At 42.2% G+C, this 16,530-nt stretch overlaps 1 protein-coding gene across 1 annotated transcript; it reads left to right on the top strand.

The window, feature by feature from the left end:
- The first annotated feature begins 823 nt into the window (after positions 1 to 823).
- On the top strand, positions 824 to 16,338 carry LOC306864517 (histone-lysine N-methyltransferase SETD1B-A-like). The gene is made up of 18 exons (XM_079408566.1): positions 824 to 954; positions 1,109 to 1,263; positions 1,446 to 1,544; positions 1,743 to 2,013; positions 3,004 to 3,125; positions 4,027 to 5,070; positions 8,271 to 9,017; positions 9,534 to 9,713; positions 9,801 to 9,894; positions 10,047 to 10,249; positions 10,354 to 10,429; positions 10,516 to 10,893; positions 10,989 to 12,371; positions 12,869 to 13,044; positions 13,154 to 13,279; positions 13,380 to 13,499; positions 13,580 to 13,717; positions 13,802 to 16,338. Exons 1-18 carry the CDS (start codon positions 894 to 896, stop codon positions 13,973 to 13,975), a joined length of 5,547 nt encoding a protein of 1,848 aa, XP_079264692.1. The 5' UTR covers positions 824 to 893; the 3' UTR covers positions 13,976 to 16,338.
- The last annotated feature ends 192 nt before the right edge of the window (positions 16,339 to 16,530 follow it).

Consider the following 16,530-nt stretch of genomic DNA (forward strand, 5'->3'; position numbering starts at 1 on the left):
TTTAGATCCCTTTAGGAACAAAGGAAACCCATTTTGGCCATTGAGTCCCAATGTAGGAGAAAATGGCTGCGCCTGCATTCAGCCTTCTTTCTGCTCTCTGTAGGAAGAACTGAAGGCTGTGCTTCTAATAGCTGAATCTACCATGGTGCTTCAATCTGATTGGCTAGAGAGGGGACTGCTGTTAACCAGCCAATTGCCCAAGCACTGCAGAATATATCAAACAATGTTGGGAATGGATTGAGACATGTATCACAACTAGTATCAGTACAAGACAAAAAACTAACATTAGATGTTTAAACACAATAATCACCACTATTTTAGTTTCTATAAGGAGAACCCTCGTGAAAGTTCATATTACAGGCACCTTCTGAATGCACTGCTTAAGATATATTCCGGAACAAATGTTTAAATAAAAACAAAAGCGCAGTTCGTTTCTAAACCAAATCATTTGGGCTTTCAGCGCGTGTCCCAATTCAGTTTCAACAACCTTCCCCAGCATTGCTCCTCCATGTCCATCTTGTATTTAACGTCCATGTAAATCTATCGCGCAGATTCAACGCGTTCAAAACGTTCGCTTTCCTGCCAGAAATTCAATATATATCCACTTCGTACTCGTTTATCGCACATAACTACATTTGTACGCGTTTTTGACCGCCGCACAAAAATACCGCTTTTGCTTAACCACTAAAAACAATCAATCGAAAGTGCGTGTCGAAAGTGCCGGAAGGTTGAGATAGTGGTGTATTGTGGGAGAGACAGAAACCCCAGACTAGAGGCACACAATATGTGTTGGCTCGCAAAAAGGAGGCAGTATCTTTAAAATCATGTAATGTGATCGGCGAAACGTTCAAGATCTAGCCGTTTTATATTAAACTAACTCGATCGGGCACAAAATGTCCAAACCCGGAGAAAGAAATAAGCTAAATGAAGATCACGGTAGAAGACAGAGTTCAAGTAAGCTTTCCTTTTTTTCTTCCTCTGTAATGTCTGTTTCGGGCATCGCTTCAAACCCCCCGTTTTCTACAACGTACTGTTTGTGTGCAAATATCAATCTTTGGCATGTCAGGATTGTGAAGCGTACTTTCTGTATTTGTCATCTCTTCGTTAGGTTTGGCGAACGGAATGGAGAACAGCCATCCTATCTGCAGCTCGGGAGAGAAACGAAGTCATCATTGGAGAAGTTACAAGTTGATTATCGACCCAGCGTTGAAAAAGGGATCGCACAAACTCTATCGCTACGATGGACAGCAATTCAGCTCGCCGGTGAGCGAAACGAGCCGTTACCGTGTATTGTGGCGCTGAATGGATATCAGTCGCGTTGTAAACACCTGACACAGAGTTTGCCAAACTTTCACAACATTCACGACGAGCTCTGGTTGTACCGCATTCGTTCTGGTGACAGTGACTGTGTAAAGTGTTTATAAATGTGTTTGTTTTGTTTGCAGAACCCCGGCATGTCACCCGTGGACATCGTCCGAGACCCGAGAATCGGTCGTATGTGGACTAAATACAAGGAGATTGATCTCCCGGTTCCTAAATTTAAGGTAGTTCAGTCAGTCACACCCCCCCCCCCTGACACATGTGTGCATTTGTCTTTTTTAAGTGTGTTTACACATGTAATGTATTGCTTGCTTTTGAGTTCAAAAACAAGTGGTTTAACGTTTATACTATAAACACGTGCTTTCTTTCAAGCAGTCTCTAGACAAACGTTAATTTTCAAAGAATCGCTTTCTTCTCCTCAGATTGATGAGAGTTACATCGGTCGCGTGCCTCCGAAGGAGGTCACTTTCGCCAAACTCAACGACAACATCAGAGAGGGGTTCCTCACCGACATGTGCAAGAAGTTCGGCGATATTGAGGAGGTGGAAATTTTGTACAATCCGAAGAATAAAAAACATCTCGGAATTGCTAAAATTGTATTCGGAACCGTCAAGGCGGCGAAGGATGCTGTCCAGAACTTGCACAACACGTCTGTCATGGGCAACATCATCCACGTGGAGTTGGACCCTAAAGGTAAGTGTTAAAATATGGACATTAACGGCTTTAATATCATCGGAGGAATGCTATCTGACAGAATTACACCAAAATACCGCTTGTGTTTGTGACATGAAGTCACGTGCGAAAATTTACGTTGGTTGCTAGGGTAACCACTAAACTGCGGCTGAGGGATTAACTGATGTGTTTGACGTTTTACGTGAAACGAAAGCATTTTAACTGTTAATTAGATATTTAGTTATAGTTTGAAGCAACATATCAATTGTTTAATCTCAGTAAAATACGTATATAGGTATTTAAAAGAAAATTGTGTGTTTTAGAATATATAGGAGGTGGTTAACGACGACTAAAACATAATTGTTATACATATGGAAATGTTGGTAATGTTAAACCCTTCGTTTGGACTGTTTACTGAAGGACAAGCACTGAAGTGAGATCCTGAAAGCAGGATGACAGCTGTGTTGGGTCTCCCCTCTCTTAAAGAGACAGTACCGTTTCATCTGTTCTCGTCAGTGACATGAATAGAAAGTGCATGCATTATACTGTCATTTTCCTACTTGATGTGTAAATCTAGATGATGTCTATGTATATAAATGGGTGTGTATTTATATTTAAGTTTTACAATTTTTAACATGCAAAGCTTGTAACATTTTATAGACTTGTTTTAGTACTTTTAATTTCAAGTGAGATTACTAGCCAATAGTATTTGGCAAACGCACATTTCTGTTATTTACTCTGAAATGATTTTTTTCTGTTATGTTTGTGTGACAACAACAAACGCTTAATATGTACTGAAACTGAAAACGGAAAATGTAACAAAATTTGCATGCATTAATTATGGATAATATAATGCATGCAAATTGCAACTGCATACTCTTTCTTTCTTTCTTAGATTGTAATTCAACTAATAGATCAAATATGTGTTTGTCGTTTAGATGTAGGCAGCCCACATTGTATTTTACTCATCATGTTCACCAAGGAATTGTGCATTCTCATCTATCTGTTCAGGTGAAAATCGCCAAAGGTACTTCCAGCGTCTGATCAATGGAAGTTATACTCCACTCACTCTTCCAGTTGGTGGTGAAGAGGCCTGTGAAGTTTCTCCACGCAGCTTGGCTGAAGCCCTGCTGGTAAAAACCAAAACCAAATTATGCTGTTACATGTGACAGATTAATTATGGAAAGAATCAGAACGCTTAAGATTGTACTACAAAACCAAAATTTAAAGACATTTTTTTTTTTTTTTTTACAGCTGCATGAAGAAAGTCCGTATCAAAGTAGCTTTAGTCAGCTGGATTCATTTTTATCAAATTGGTTTGTTCAGACTGGTTTGAAAACAGATTGATTCAAAAAGTTTATTTAGTAGTTTTTTTTATACTACAGATGTTCATATTAAGTATTTCTAAAAATCATAGTTTATTACTCTTATATTTATTACTCATCTTAATAATGTTGTAATGTGGAGTATTGAGATGTTTAATCATAATAAGTAAATGCGTTAAAATGTTTGAATCTTTTATTTACCACAGAAATAAGCGCAGTATTTTACCCCAGCACATTGTATAACATGCTGGAGTTTTGAGCTTTTTATAATCTTGTGTCATGACAAGTAAATCAGTTTTAATTTTAACCTATTAGTTAACACATCATTTTAATATAAAAGGTATTTTACACCAGCACACTGTATAAATGCTCTCCCTCTCTAACAGAAACCTCTTTATCTCTAATCCAGTTTATCAGTTCAGCAGGTGGTTAAATGGACACCGACTGAAATGCACATAATAACTGCTACCAGCAGAGAGCTGCACGCTATTACAACATGCACTTTGAACGGTCCCCCTTCAGTTATGAGCATTATCACACAGTGGGGCCATATGAGAGTGCCATTAACTAATATTTATACAATGTATTTGATTAGCATGTTAATTGTTAATGCTATTAGAAAAGGCCGAACCAGTGATTTTGTTTATAAAAAAGTTGAATTGTGAAATTCTGAAATATGTTTAAGTTGGTCATGCTTTTGTGTCCACAGCCCTTGCGAAGACTGTCCGAAGGCAGTTCTTCTGCAGTTGGAGGCACGGCCACGCCGGGCGGCACCAACACCCCCATGTCCCTGGATACGGCCTACTCCAGCCTAAGGCAGGATACGCCACAGTCCCAGGGTACCCCACACACCCCGCGCCCATCTGGCACCCCGTTCTCTCAGGACTCCAGCTATTCCAGCAGGCAGGGAACTCCGGCGTTCCAGTCGAACCGTGCTGAATCCTCGGGAGGCTACAAGTCGAGACGGCATGAAACCAAATTCCAGGATGCCTACAACCGAAGACCGGAGAGGCACTACGTCCACGGTACAGGAGGAGGGGCGCATCGTGGCAATGCAGAGCAACCGCCCAGTTTTAAGCAACATCAGCCCCCCGAGCCGCCGTCGCCTGCTTTTGCGCACACACCGCCGCCACCAGCCAGTGCAAATTTCAAGAATGCTTTCTCTCCTTATCAGCCCCCAATGCCCCCAGTGTACCCTCACACAGAACCCTCCTTCCACCAGCCTGTTCAGCGGGAAGTGGATTATAGGAGACCGCCTCAAGCCCCGCCACCCCCGAGCACCGACTTCATGCCCGTCAGAGACAGGCCCGCAACGCCGCCAATCCCAGAGCCGCCGCCCCCCGCTCCCGAAACCCAACCAGCCACGCCTCCCCCCTCCACGCCAGAGCCCTGCCCGTCGCTGGGCACCCCGACCCAGGACTCCGAGCGCAACAGCTTGGACTCGCGCATAGAAATGCTTCTGAAGCCCTTCCTGAATGAGCGTGGAGACTCGGACGCCGAGGTTCGCATGGACGGCAGTCCGATCTCCTCGTCTTCCTCTCAGCTCTCCCCTATTCCACCCCAGCGGCCCTCGCGGCCTGCAAGCAACGGCCTGGAGGACATCAGCCCAACGCCGCTTCCTGATTCGGACGATGACGAACCTATTCATGGTACTGCTTCCCTGTTGACAAACTCTAGGTCCATGTCGCCCTCCAACATGCACAGTAAAAGCGGTGCAGGAGAACCACGGACGCCCGTTGACAAAATGGACACGGTAAGACCTGAGATATGATCTCTCTTTGCTGATCTTTACTGTTATTTATATAGTGCTTCATACAGTAGGCCTACATATTGTTTTAAAGACACTTCAGTGTAATAAAAAGAAAGTAATAGTATAAAGGTTTCAGAGTTCTTCATATACAATTTTAGCTGGAAAGCACCTCTAAATAACAGACAATAGTGTCATTATTCAGTTCAATTTAGTTCAGTCTTGATTCGGTTTATTTCAGTTTGCAGCTGCACAAACAGTTCTTCTGAAATGTCTCCTTTTTGAAGTATTGATTTCAGTTTGTTCAGATGGAATGAACCGATTTGTAGGCCTCATTTGTATAAAATGTTATATGCTCTAAGAGTTTTAAATTGCTTTAGTGTAGTTTGCTACTATTTGCTATTAATTTGTAATGTATCAAAAGCTTCTAACGTGGTGTTAAATATGATATTATGAATTGCTGTATGGAGGGTTTCAGGACCCAGAAGAAATGTGAGCGGCAACCGCACTCATCTTCCTTTAAAGAGGCCTTTTGTTTCACATTTTAGCAGTAGAAATAGTGCAGTCTGGCTGTAGAAACATGTTTTTGTTTTTTCTATGTTTAATTTAGATCTCAGTGTGCAGTGTTTTGTAGGACTTATTTAAACCCATAGATCTAGCCAGGAGACTTCTTGGCATAATTTCTCATTTCCTTGTTTGCTTGAGATTTTGCAACTCAACTCTTTGTGACATTTCAGCAGCACGGAAAATAGAAAGTTTAGCCTGGCACAGTTAGGCCCGGTTTCATAGACAGGGTTTAGCCTAAACCAGGATTAGGCCATAGTACAATTAGGGCATTTAAGTAATTTTTATAAACATGCCTTAGAAAAAAAACATTGCTGGTGTGCATCTTAAGACAAAACAAAGGCACTGACATGATTTAAGATCAGTCAGTGTAAGTTTCTTTCAGTTGAAACAGCTCAGATTTACATTTTAGTCTAGGAAACCGGGGGTTAAAGTCCTACATGTTAATAGTACATGGAAATAGGCTTTCCATAGGATAATGTGAGAATATTGGGCATCTGCAGTAAGGACATAAATGCTCAGTGTCTAATAAGTTTCCCTCTTGTTAATTAACTTGTTTGCATTACAGCACCTAGCTCTGTATGGCAAACCCATGAAATATGATCCTACTGTGAATGCCACCTATGTGCAACACACTTTCACTTCCTCTTACACGCAGTTCAACTCAAGAAACAATGAACAGCCGTTATCTTACTTTTGTGCTTTACTTCCTGTTTGAAAGCTGGACCATCAGGATAGTGCTATTCTTATTGAATCTCCAAAACCATCGTTCAACAAAGGCTGTGTCATATCTGAAAGTCTTTGGATTCCTACATTCAAGCTACTTACAATGATTGTTTCAAGAGAACATCATTACTATTGCTTAGTGATTTAAATAGACTTGAACACTAAAAATGTAATTCTAATGCATAATTAGACCCATATCATTTGTGCTGTAAACAAGTCATGCAGTTTGTTGAGCAGAGATCTGATAATACTTTTCTAGGGGATCTGATTTGTGATCCCAATCCTATTGAAAAGGGGCCCCACATGCACTGGCACTGGTTTTGCACACTAGTTTTAAGATCTTTAACAATTATTTAATTAATTATTGGAAAACAAACATCTTAAGTGCTACTTTTGCTTTATTAAAAATACAGTGTGTTTGTCACTGTGTTGTAACTATTAAAATTGGTAAATTACTGAAACAAAGCTCAAGTAAATAAAAAATTTGAATATTAGAAAACAAACCTAAATTTAAAAGAACATCATTGAAAATGAGAAATGTTGCCGTTGCAAATAAATGTTATTTCACAAAAACTAAAGCTGGAATCATTAAAGATAATAAATGAAATTGAAATAAAATTATAAAAGGACTTGATGATAAATGATAAAAGCATAAAATTACCAAAATTAAAAATAAAAAAAAACTGAAATTTAAAGATAGGCCTAAATGATATTTCAAAACATTGACAAATATGTGAATAATACTAAAATAACAACGTGTAACTTAAGTAATCAAATACTCATTGGGCCGAATTCACTAAACATTCTTAAGACATTTCTTCTTAACTTTTCTTTCTTCTACCCCTGGTTTCACAGACCAGGTTTAAGCCTAATCCTCGACTAAAATGTAAGTCTGAGCTGTTTCAACTGAAACAAACTTGCACTGACTGATCTTAAAATATATCAGTGCCTTTGTTTTGTCTCGAGATGCGCACCTGCAATGTTTTTTTTTTTTTTTTTTTTAAGTACTTTCATAAAAATGAATTCAATGTCCTAATTGAACTATGGCCTAATCCTGGTTTAGTCTAAGCCAGGGGTGCCCAACTCTGTTCCTGGCGATCGACTGTCCGGCAAAGTTCAGCTCCAACTCTAATCAAACACACCTGAAGCAACTAATTAAGGTCTTCAGGATTGCGTGAAAATTAAAGGCAGGCGTGTTTGATTAGAGTTGGAGCTAAACTTTGCAGGACAGTCGATTGCGAGAAACAGGGTTGGGCACCCCTGGTCTAAGCACTGTCTGTGACCTCTGTTAGTCTGTGACCAACCTCTAATATTTTCTATTAAGAAAATTCTAATAATTTTTCTTAAGATTGTTCTTAAGGCAAAACTTAAGAAGAATTAAAATTCTTAAATTATTTTCTTAAATCATTGTAAATAACTTCTTTAAGTTAGGATAGCCCCAGACTTTTCTTAAATCCCAAATAGTAAGAATTATTTAATGAATTTATTGCTATATTTCAAATTAATTGTTAAATTTTAGCATTACAACAACAGTAGCTGCATATAGTACATAGTAGGACTATTAATAGTGATGTGCACAAGTTCTCTAAAGTGACAATGATGACTGACAATGTAAACAATGATCGGTCATGATTAGCCTATGTGTGTTGCCACTTTTTAATGACTTCAAAACTCAACTCTACAAAAATGAGTCAGATAGGGAATTTTACTTGAACACTGTTAATTTTAGCCTATAAATATGACATAATCTTATATGGCAATATTCGGTGCATATGAATGCGCAGGACGCGTTTGCTGTAGCAGCGTGGACACGCATACTGGAAGCATTCACCCGGATGAGAGCGCAAAAGCACAGCACAAAAATGAATAAAACGCATTGACAGGCTTTTTTTTTTTTTTTTTTTTTATAAAATCAGGGCCATCAGTCGTCAGGTGAAGACATGGAGATTTCCGATGATGAGATGCCTGGCACACCGATCACTAGCGGGGACTGTGCCAAAAACATTGTGGTCAACTCTGCGATGTCTCCCATGCAGACCATTCCCATGCCCCCACCAGGGTTCCCCCCACTGCCCCATCCACAAGCTGGCTTCCCACTGCCACTGCCGCCTCTTCCAACCGTACCGCACATGGCTGGACCACCTGGCGTGGCCCCCCATCCGATGCTACACCCGTTGCACACTTACATGATGCCCATTATGCAGATGGACCTGATGAGCTCCTTACCACAGTGGGGCAGCGTTCACATGTCCTTCCAGATGCAAACCCAGATGTTAAGTCGCATGGCGCAGAGCCAGCGGCCGTACCCTTACCCTCACTTCATCAGTGGGGCTGCTGCAAGTGCTGGCGCTGCTGCCGCCGCAGCCATGCAGTTTGGGGGCCCGTATCCGCCTCCGTCTATGGTTGGTGCACCTGCAGGCAATGTGGGTCATGGGCAACCCTGGCCCCTACCCAACATGCCCAAGTTCAACCCTGCTGTTCCCCCTCCAGGCTATGAGACACAAAAGGAAGACCCACACAAAGCCACTGTGGATGGAGTGCTTATGGTTATCGTCAAGGAGCTGAAGGCCATCATGAAAAGAGATCTCAACCGCAAGATGGTGGAGGTGGTGGCCTTCAGGGCATTTGATGAGTGGTGGGACAAACAGGAGCGTTCGGCTAAGGTAAGTGCCATTCAACAAACCCAGGCCTGTTTTAAATGTTACATGATACCTGTTGCTGAATATGTAAATACTTCTGGAAATGAATAATAACAAATGCAGCAAATTTGGTTTTCAAGCTATTTAAGTCATGCCAGATACAAAATCACTGTCAAGTTGATAGGTGACTTTCAGAAATATCGTTTCCCTTTAAATGACTTCTTGTTCAACACTCATACATTCATCCTAAATGTTGCTGAACTGCACTGACATACTGCAATAATAATAAATTGATATTTAATCTGTTGGTGCTCTGGAGATGACAGTAGTAGACAAACTTGTACAACAGTTTAAAATATTACCCGTACCTTCTGTACTCTTGCTCTAAATTAAATAATAGCTAATTCCAGAAGTGAAAGTTTCAAAGAGTTTTGGAACAATTAGTCAAAAAGAAAACCAGTTTATTACAATTTCAAACCTGAGGCCATGTAATTATACTAACAGAATTATCTGCCGTCATCATTTTTTCTGCACCTGCAGGCTACGCTTACACCTGTGAAGACAGGTGAGGGCAAAGATGAGGAAAAAGAACGGGCCAAACCCAAAGAGACTATATCCTCTAGCTTACTGGAAAACTGGACCAAGGTTGAGGGTCTGGGCTTTGAGGGAATGGGACTCAGCATGGGCCTGCGCGGTGCCATCCGATTACCATCCTTCAAGGTACCAAACTACCACTTTGTGTTTTTGTTATTTTGCTGTTGTACTGTTAAAGTTGCTCATTATCAATTGCTACTCATTTGTTTGCAGGTTAAGAGGAAACAGCCCCCTGAGCCAACATCTACCAATGACAATAAGAGGGTGCGGCCATCCACACCTGTCGATGATGAGCTGGAAGATGAAGGTGTGTGCTTGACATATTTGCCCAGTTAATCATATTTCGGATCTTTAAACTGAATCTTCGACAACTTATTCCCACTGTTGGCTTTAAAGTGACAATGCTTTAGATGATTTCAAGCTATTTTTGTTAACTCACCTGGTATGGTTTATTCTCAGAGTCAGAAAAAACAGATCTTCACACGGACGGTTCCAGAACGGATGGTGGTGGTTCTTCTGCCAAGCGAAGACCAGCCAGACCTCTGGAGCTGGACAGTGAAGGTGAGGAGGAGGAGGAAACCTCTGGCAAAGAGGAGTCATCGCTTTCAGACCATGAAGAGGAGCCAGTGGAAGATGCCTCTGAGAGGTTGTCCTCTGGCACGGTGAGCACCTATCCATAGTACTTCTTAATAAAACTTAATCAAGTGTAGTTATCAGGCTCTATATACAACACTTATTTGAGCCTAACATAAACATGCCTTCTTAGGATATGGAGGACGATGAAGAAAAGAAGAGCAAATCAGACTCCAGTGAGAGTGAATCATCGGACTCATCAGATGACGGTAATGGCAAAAGTTTGATGAACATTGTGCCCTTGTGGTCAATGTAATTGACCTGAGGTAATGAGCTTCACTTTTTCCCCCCTCAGAATCTACTAGCTCATCTTCCTCTTCCAAATCTGATTCCGATTCTTCTGGGAGCGAGAGCTCGTCTGACTATGAATCAAGTTCAGGGGAGGAAGAGGAGGAAGAAGAAGAGCAGGCAGTGGTAATGGAGGATGAAGATGAAGACGATGCACAAACCTCATCGACGTCCTCATCCTCCTCATCCTCGTCTTCTGAAGAGGAGGATGTTGACATAAAAGCTCCTAGTACCCCCACAGGACCACCACCAGAAGAGGAACCAAATGAGTTGGGCAGGATGGAAGCGTTAGATGAGGCAGAGATCGATCACAAACATACTGCGGTGAGCTCAATCAAGCCTGGAGTTGAAGACGTGTGGCCTCCATCTCCCAAAGGATTGCCAGGTCAGAGTCTTGACTGTTTTTTAGCTTGATGTTCCTGTAGCAGTTGAGAATTCTGTGTTGAAGTTAGATCCTGATTGGTTGTCCTCTCTTTTCAGCTGATGAACCCGACATTGATTTGGCGGTCAGGATTCCAGTGCCCAAAGCTGAAGCCACCCTGGAGGATGTTGGTAGCTTGCGGCCACCCACCCCAACAGGTTCATTTGCAGACAGTGATCAGGACACCCGACCAAAGATCCCTGCAGAAGACTTTCCCCATACCCCTGGTCGTGATGGCCCGGTTCCCCTAGAATCAGATGCTGCAATCCCTCGTTCTCTTCCTACGCCCTCAATGCACCTTCCACTTCCCCCCAATCATGCCCTTGAAGCTCGATCCCTTCTGCCGCCTCCCGAAGCTTTGCCGGATATGCCTGTCCGTGGGCGGTTGCCTACGGAAGAGGACATCCCACGCACCCCGGGGAGAGATCTTATGGACAGACCTCGGGGTTTGGGCAAGTCTCAGAGCACTGATACGGTTCCTGTCACACCAGGTAGCGACACGCCGCTAACAGGTAACAGCTTGAGCTCGCCGCATATTCCTGGCAGCCCTTTCTCTTACCCCGCTCAATCCCCTGTCCTCAGTGCTGGTATCCCTCGGACTCCGGGTAGAGATCTTACTTTCACCCCAGCTTTCCCTGACTCTGCTGCTTTATCTGCAGGCCTTCCCATTCACAGGAAGGCCTCGTCTGAGAGCTTGGAGGAGAAGTCTGTCTTTAAAGAGCCTCTTCTCAGCGCCTCTCCCCAGGCCAGCCTACAACCTAACAATGCAGTTTCTTCCCCATTCCCTGGTCCTCCCCTTCCTGCTGCTTCACTTCAGGAGCCACCTCTGCTTCCCCAAGGCTCCTCTCCCAATTCTGTTGAGACTTCCTCTCCTGCTGCTCCAAACGACCTTTCTGTTCCAATGATAGATGTTCCTGTGCCCTTAGATACTACTCCAAGTAAGAGGAAACCGGGACGCCCCAAGTCTAAAAAGGTGCCTGTGGCGACCCCTCCAGACTCTGAAGAGCCTCCAGCTCCAATGGTGGCCTCTTCACCTCCAGATCTACCCGTAAACGATCTGTACCCAGACCACCCTTCAGAGACCTTCAAAAGAGAAGATGGGGACTCCACAGCATTGGAGGAAGAGGAAAACCAAACCCAGACAGTCATACCTGAGGTGGAAGACAGGTTGTCTAACGTCGAGGAACCTGTTCAGAAAACGCGCCGACAGAGGCGGGGTTGGCAAGAGTTGTTGTTGTCCATGCACTCCCCTGTGACATCACCGCTCCGCTCCAGCTTCCTACCACGCTCAGATTTTGAGGAGATGACCATCTTGTATGACATCTGGAATGACGGCATTGATGAGGAGGACATCCGCTACCTTAAGATAACTTACGACAAGATGCTGCAGCAGGACAATGGCAACGACTGGCTCAACGACACCCTCTGGGTCCACCATCCTCATATCCTTTACTGCTACAATGTAAATGTGCGAATTAGAATAAAAAAAAAAATATCCATTGTCTTTTATCAATGACGAAGACTTTAAGTGTAAAATCCTATTAAAGTGGCTGTTGGTAACATCTGCGTCCCTAGTGGCGGCAAATGGAATTCAATAAAAGAAAAAAAAAAGATTTGGGGCAGTGTTTGGCGAAGTCATTTAGTTCCTTTTGCAATTTAGTTTGGTGTCCCTAGGGGTGAAGAAATTATGCCCCTAGTGGCTCCAAATTGAATAGGGGACTTGAATTGCTGTTCTTCGGTTGATGTTGAAAAATGTAATTTTATACATCTCAAATAGAACCCCAGTATTCACATTTTTGGGACTCTCTTTCTTATTAACAGTATTGTTATAACAAAATAGTTGCGTTCATTAAAATTAATTGCTAGTATTTGTTTGTTTATAGTGTTATGTAGAGATCTCTCTGTTCATGTAAAGAAAGACTCCTTGACTCCTCTGAACCTACCAACATGGGCAGCACATCAGGGCTGAAGAAGAAGCGGAAAGAGGACGGTATACGCGACCATGTCACTGGCTGCGCCCGCAGTGAGGGCTACTACAAAATCGACAAGAAAGACAAAATGAAATACCTGAATAGCTCACGCCTGCAGTCCGAAGAGCCTGATGTGGACACTCAGGTGGGCCGCAGTGATTAAAATACTGGAGTTTACTCACAGTCGATACTTCATTAAGCTGAATTGCTTATGTGTCCTGATGTGGATTGTGTTTGTGTGTGATTTCTCACAGGGGAAGAGTATTCCAGCACAGCCCCAAGCGTCCACTAGGGCAGGTTCAGAGCGGCGGTCAGAACAGCGCCGCCTGCTGTCATCCTTCAGCTGCGACAGTGACCTCCTCAAATTCAACCAGCTCAAGGTAGGAGGACACGCGAAACCCAGCTATTTATATCTTGCTAAACGTCACCAATCAGTATATGAGCCAAGTCAAAATCTAACGAGTCACAATTTCTCCACAGTTCCGTAAAAAGAAGATCCGGTTCTGTAGAAGTCACATTCATGACTGGGGATTGTTCGCCATGGAACCTATTGCTGCCGATGAGATGGTTATCGAATATGTCGGCCAGAATATCCGACAGGTGAGCGCGAAGCCAACCCAACTTTCAGCATCCCTGCTTGTTGGCCAGTCTGTTTGTAACTATCTCGTCTCCATCTGTAGGTTATTGCAGATATGCGAGAGAAGCGCTACGAGGAGGAAGGCATCGGCAGTAGCTACATGTTCCGCGTGGATCACGATACCATTATAGACGCAACCAAATGTGGCAACTTCGCCCGCTTCATCAATCACAGTTGCAACGTGAGTTTGCTTGTACGTTGTCTTAACAAAAGGTAATTTTGAAGTCGAAAACCATATTGATCATGCTCTGCTTTGTGTTTGCAGCCAAACTGTTATGCCAAGGTCATCACTGTGGAGTCGCAGAAAAAGATCGTCATCTACTCCCGGCAGCCAATAAATGTTAACGAGGAGATCACCTACGACTACAAGTTCCCCATCGAGGACGAAAAAATACCATGCCTCTGTGGCGCAGAGAACTGCCGGGGAACCTTAAACTAACCCCAAAGGATAGGTGAGAACTTTCTTAAAAACATGCACTGCCCAACAACAAGCCCAGACGCCCCATCTTCTGGATCTACAGAGGAAATAGTGGGTGAAATCCAACACATCCACTGGATATATTGTGCAGCTAAGTGTCTGGGACTTCATTTTTGTACTTTTTCATGATTGTTTACGAATTACAGGTGCTCTTTCAAGCATAAAAATGAGTTTTCTACCACTCTTCCATTGACCTCTTTGGAACTGGACATATTTTTTTTTCCTCTAAATGTTTGGGCACTCACTTTGTCGTCTGCCCATTAGGCACAGTTTGTCTTTGCCATGGAGCTCCTGCTCCTTGTTCGTCCCCTTTTCCTCTGCGGATTGGTTATGGAGAGACCTCCCCGTCCCTGAACTCGGACCTGAAACACTTTAAGCTGCTCACGTCTGTCCCACACGCACAAAATTAAGTTTTAAAAAAGCTTTGGTCAGATTTTTTGTCCTTGTCCTTACAGCCCGACTTATATGAAGTTTATTTTATTGTCGGACTTCACTGTAACAAACCCACAAGGTTTAGCATTCATCGTGACACTAACCATTATTGGCGGAATTGGGTCAGTTGTCTTCAATTTGCAGAACATTCAACAAAAGCACACCTGTGCCGGCCACAAAACAAATCAGTAGAAAAGGTCCACAGCTCAGGCAAATTTACACAAAGTGAAACGCTCCTACGATATTTCAGCCAGCGCTGCATGTGGCACCTACGGACTGGACCTTTTTTAAAGGATCAAAAGCAAAACTAACAATACACTACACTTTATTCTTTCATTTATTCAAGCCATTTTTACAACCGTCTCTGTGATCTTTGGATTTGAGCGTGTCTGCTGCCCTCTAGCTTTTGTAAGGTGTAAAGGCAGAAAGCTGCTTTTTTTTCAATCAGATTCCAGTTTAAAGCTGTACAGCTTAGTATTAACTCTGCGTTTGTCATGTCAGCTCACTATTTCAGCAGATGAACATGCAGAGGTCCAATTGGCTTCATGCATATTCAGTCACTAGTGCTGAATTTTCTATAACGGAGCAAATCTCACCAATATGATGCTGCTATTCTGCAAACGTATGTTCCAAATTGTCTCCACCAGATCACTTTAAGGAGCAAAATCCACCTGGTTTCAGCATGGGTTTTCATAGTATTAGGAGTTCTCTGTGAGTGCGGTAACTGGGTGCACAGCACTGATGCTTTTCAAAAAGGTTGCCCAGGCACCAATTCCACTATTAAATCTAATATAAGTAGATACACCGATGTTTAGGATATCAGACCTTTGAGTATTAGGTCCGTCGACCTGAAAACGTCAGCAGTGGACCCAGAAAATCAAATTCAAGTCGAATACAGTGCCAAATTTGTACTTTAATGTGTCACAACTCCAAAAGCAAACCTTCTTCCATTTGTCTCCTCCTATGTTTGTGTTTGTACGAATGACTTAAGTTCACTGGTACTTTGGGCCACCCTTTTGAGGTCCTTCTGCATTTTGCTCAGTATTTAATCATCAAAAAGTCTGAAAAGCTACTACAGCCTCATTCAGCCAAATTTCCCTTTGAAAGCAGAAGACTATCTGATCTGCAAGGCAGAGTGGTCACTTGCTTTTCTTTGTGATTTGGTTATGTTTATAAATGCACTAGAGGCTTCCAACCCCCATCAAGCCAAATGGCACTCACAAGACCAAGCTATGAAACGTGTCCTTTACGTTAGTTCACTCACAGGGTAAAGGTCTCCCAGCTTTTTGTTTTTTCTTTTTAAATATGTTTATATTGTACAGGATAATAATGGTTTGTATAGAAGAATGAGGCTTTTTTAATCACAATGGGGAGTGATGATGCATCGTTCTGCTTTTATGAGCGACAAATGGAGTATTTAAAATGAATATTTTTCAGGGATCATTATATGAAAAAGGGGTTGAATAGCTAATTTAAAGAAATGATGCATCTTGTACATAAAACAGATTTGTACTTCCCTTTGAAAGATTGTTTCTCGTAGAAACGTCTTTTTTCTGCCCATTTTCCTTTGGATTCTTGTGTAAATACTTTAACTGTGAATATATAAATATATATATTTTTGTTCCTGAGGATTTGCTACAGCGTCACGGCTCAGAAAGGTCTAACTGACAGTGAGTACAGAGAGCTGCTGGCAGTATTTTCAGCTTGTGTCAAGCTTTATTTTTTATTTTTGGTTGTAAGTTCTATGAAAATCTGTTTGCAGTGTGGGGGAAAAGCATTATCATTCAGAAATGGCAAGGGACATTGGTGAAATCGACCTTTAGCCCCTGTCTATTTATTATACCACAAATGTATGGAAAAAAGATCATGGAAAAATAAAGGATTTTTTTTTCAACTGCCTTGTTTTATCAAATCTTTGAATCATGTCTCACATTAATGTAAAATTTATTCATTCCGAATTTGAGTTTAATTACGAATAATAACTTAACATATTTTTGTTAGTAGGAGGTCTAAAGCACACTGGGGTCTCACCATCTGCCCTACATATTGCCTAACATTACTCATAGTTCTATTAATATGTTTAC

This window comes from Barbus barbus (genome assembly GCF_936440315.1).
Source record: "Barbus barbus genome assembly, chromosome: 45".
NCBI classification, from domain to species: domain Eukaryota; kingdom Metazoa; phylum Chordata; class Actinopteri; order Cypriniformes; family Cyprinidae; genus Barbus; species Barbus barbus.

What these genes read in the sequence shown, in the direction of transcription:
- LOC306864517 (XM_079408566.1), top strand. Translation starts at nt 894, where the DNA reads ATGTCCAAACCCGGAGAAAGAAATAAGCTAAATGAAGATCACGGTAGA. An exon ending in CGTGGAGTTGGACCCTAAAG is followed by an intron (nt 2,014 to 3,003) that starts GTAAGTGTTAAA and finishes CTATCTGTTCAG; the next exon opens with GTGAAAATCGCCAAAGGTAC. An exon ending in TCAAATTCAACCAGCTCAAG is followed by an intron (nt 13,280 to 13,379) that starts GTAGGAGGACAC and finishes ATTTCTCCACAG; the next exon opens with TTCCGTAAAAAGAAGATCCG.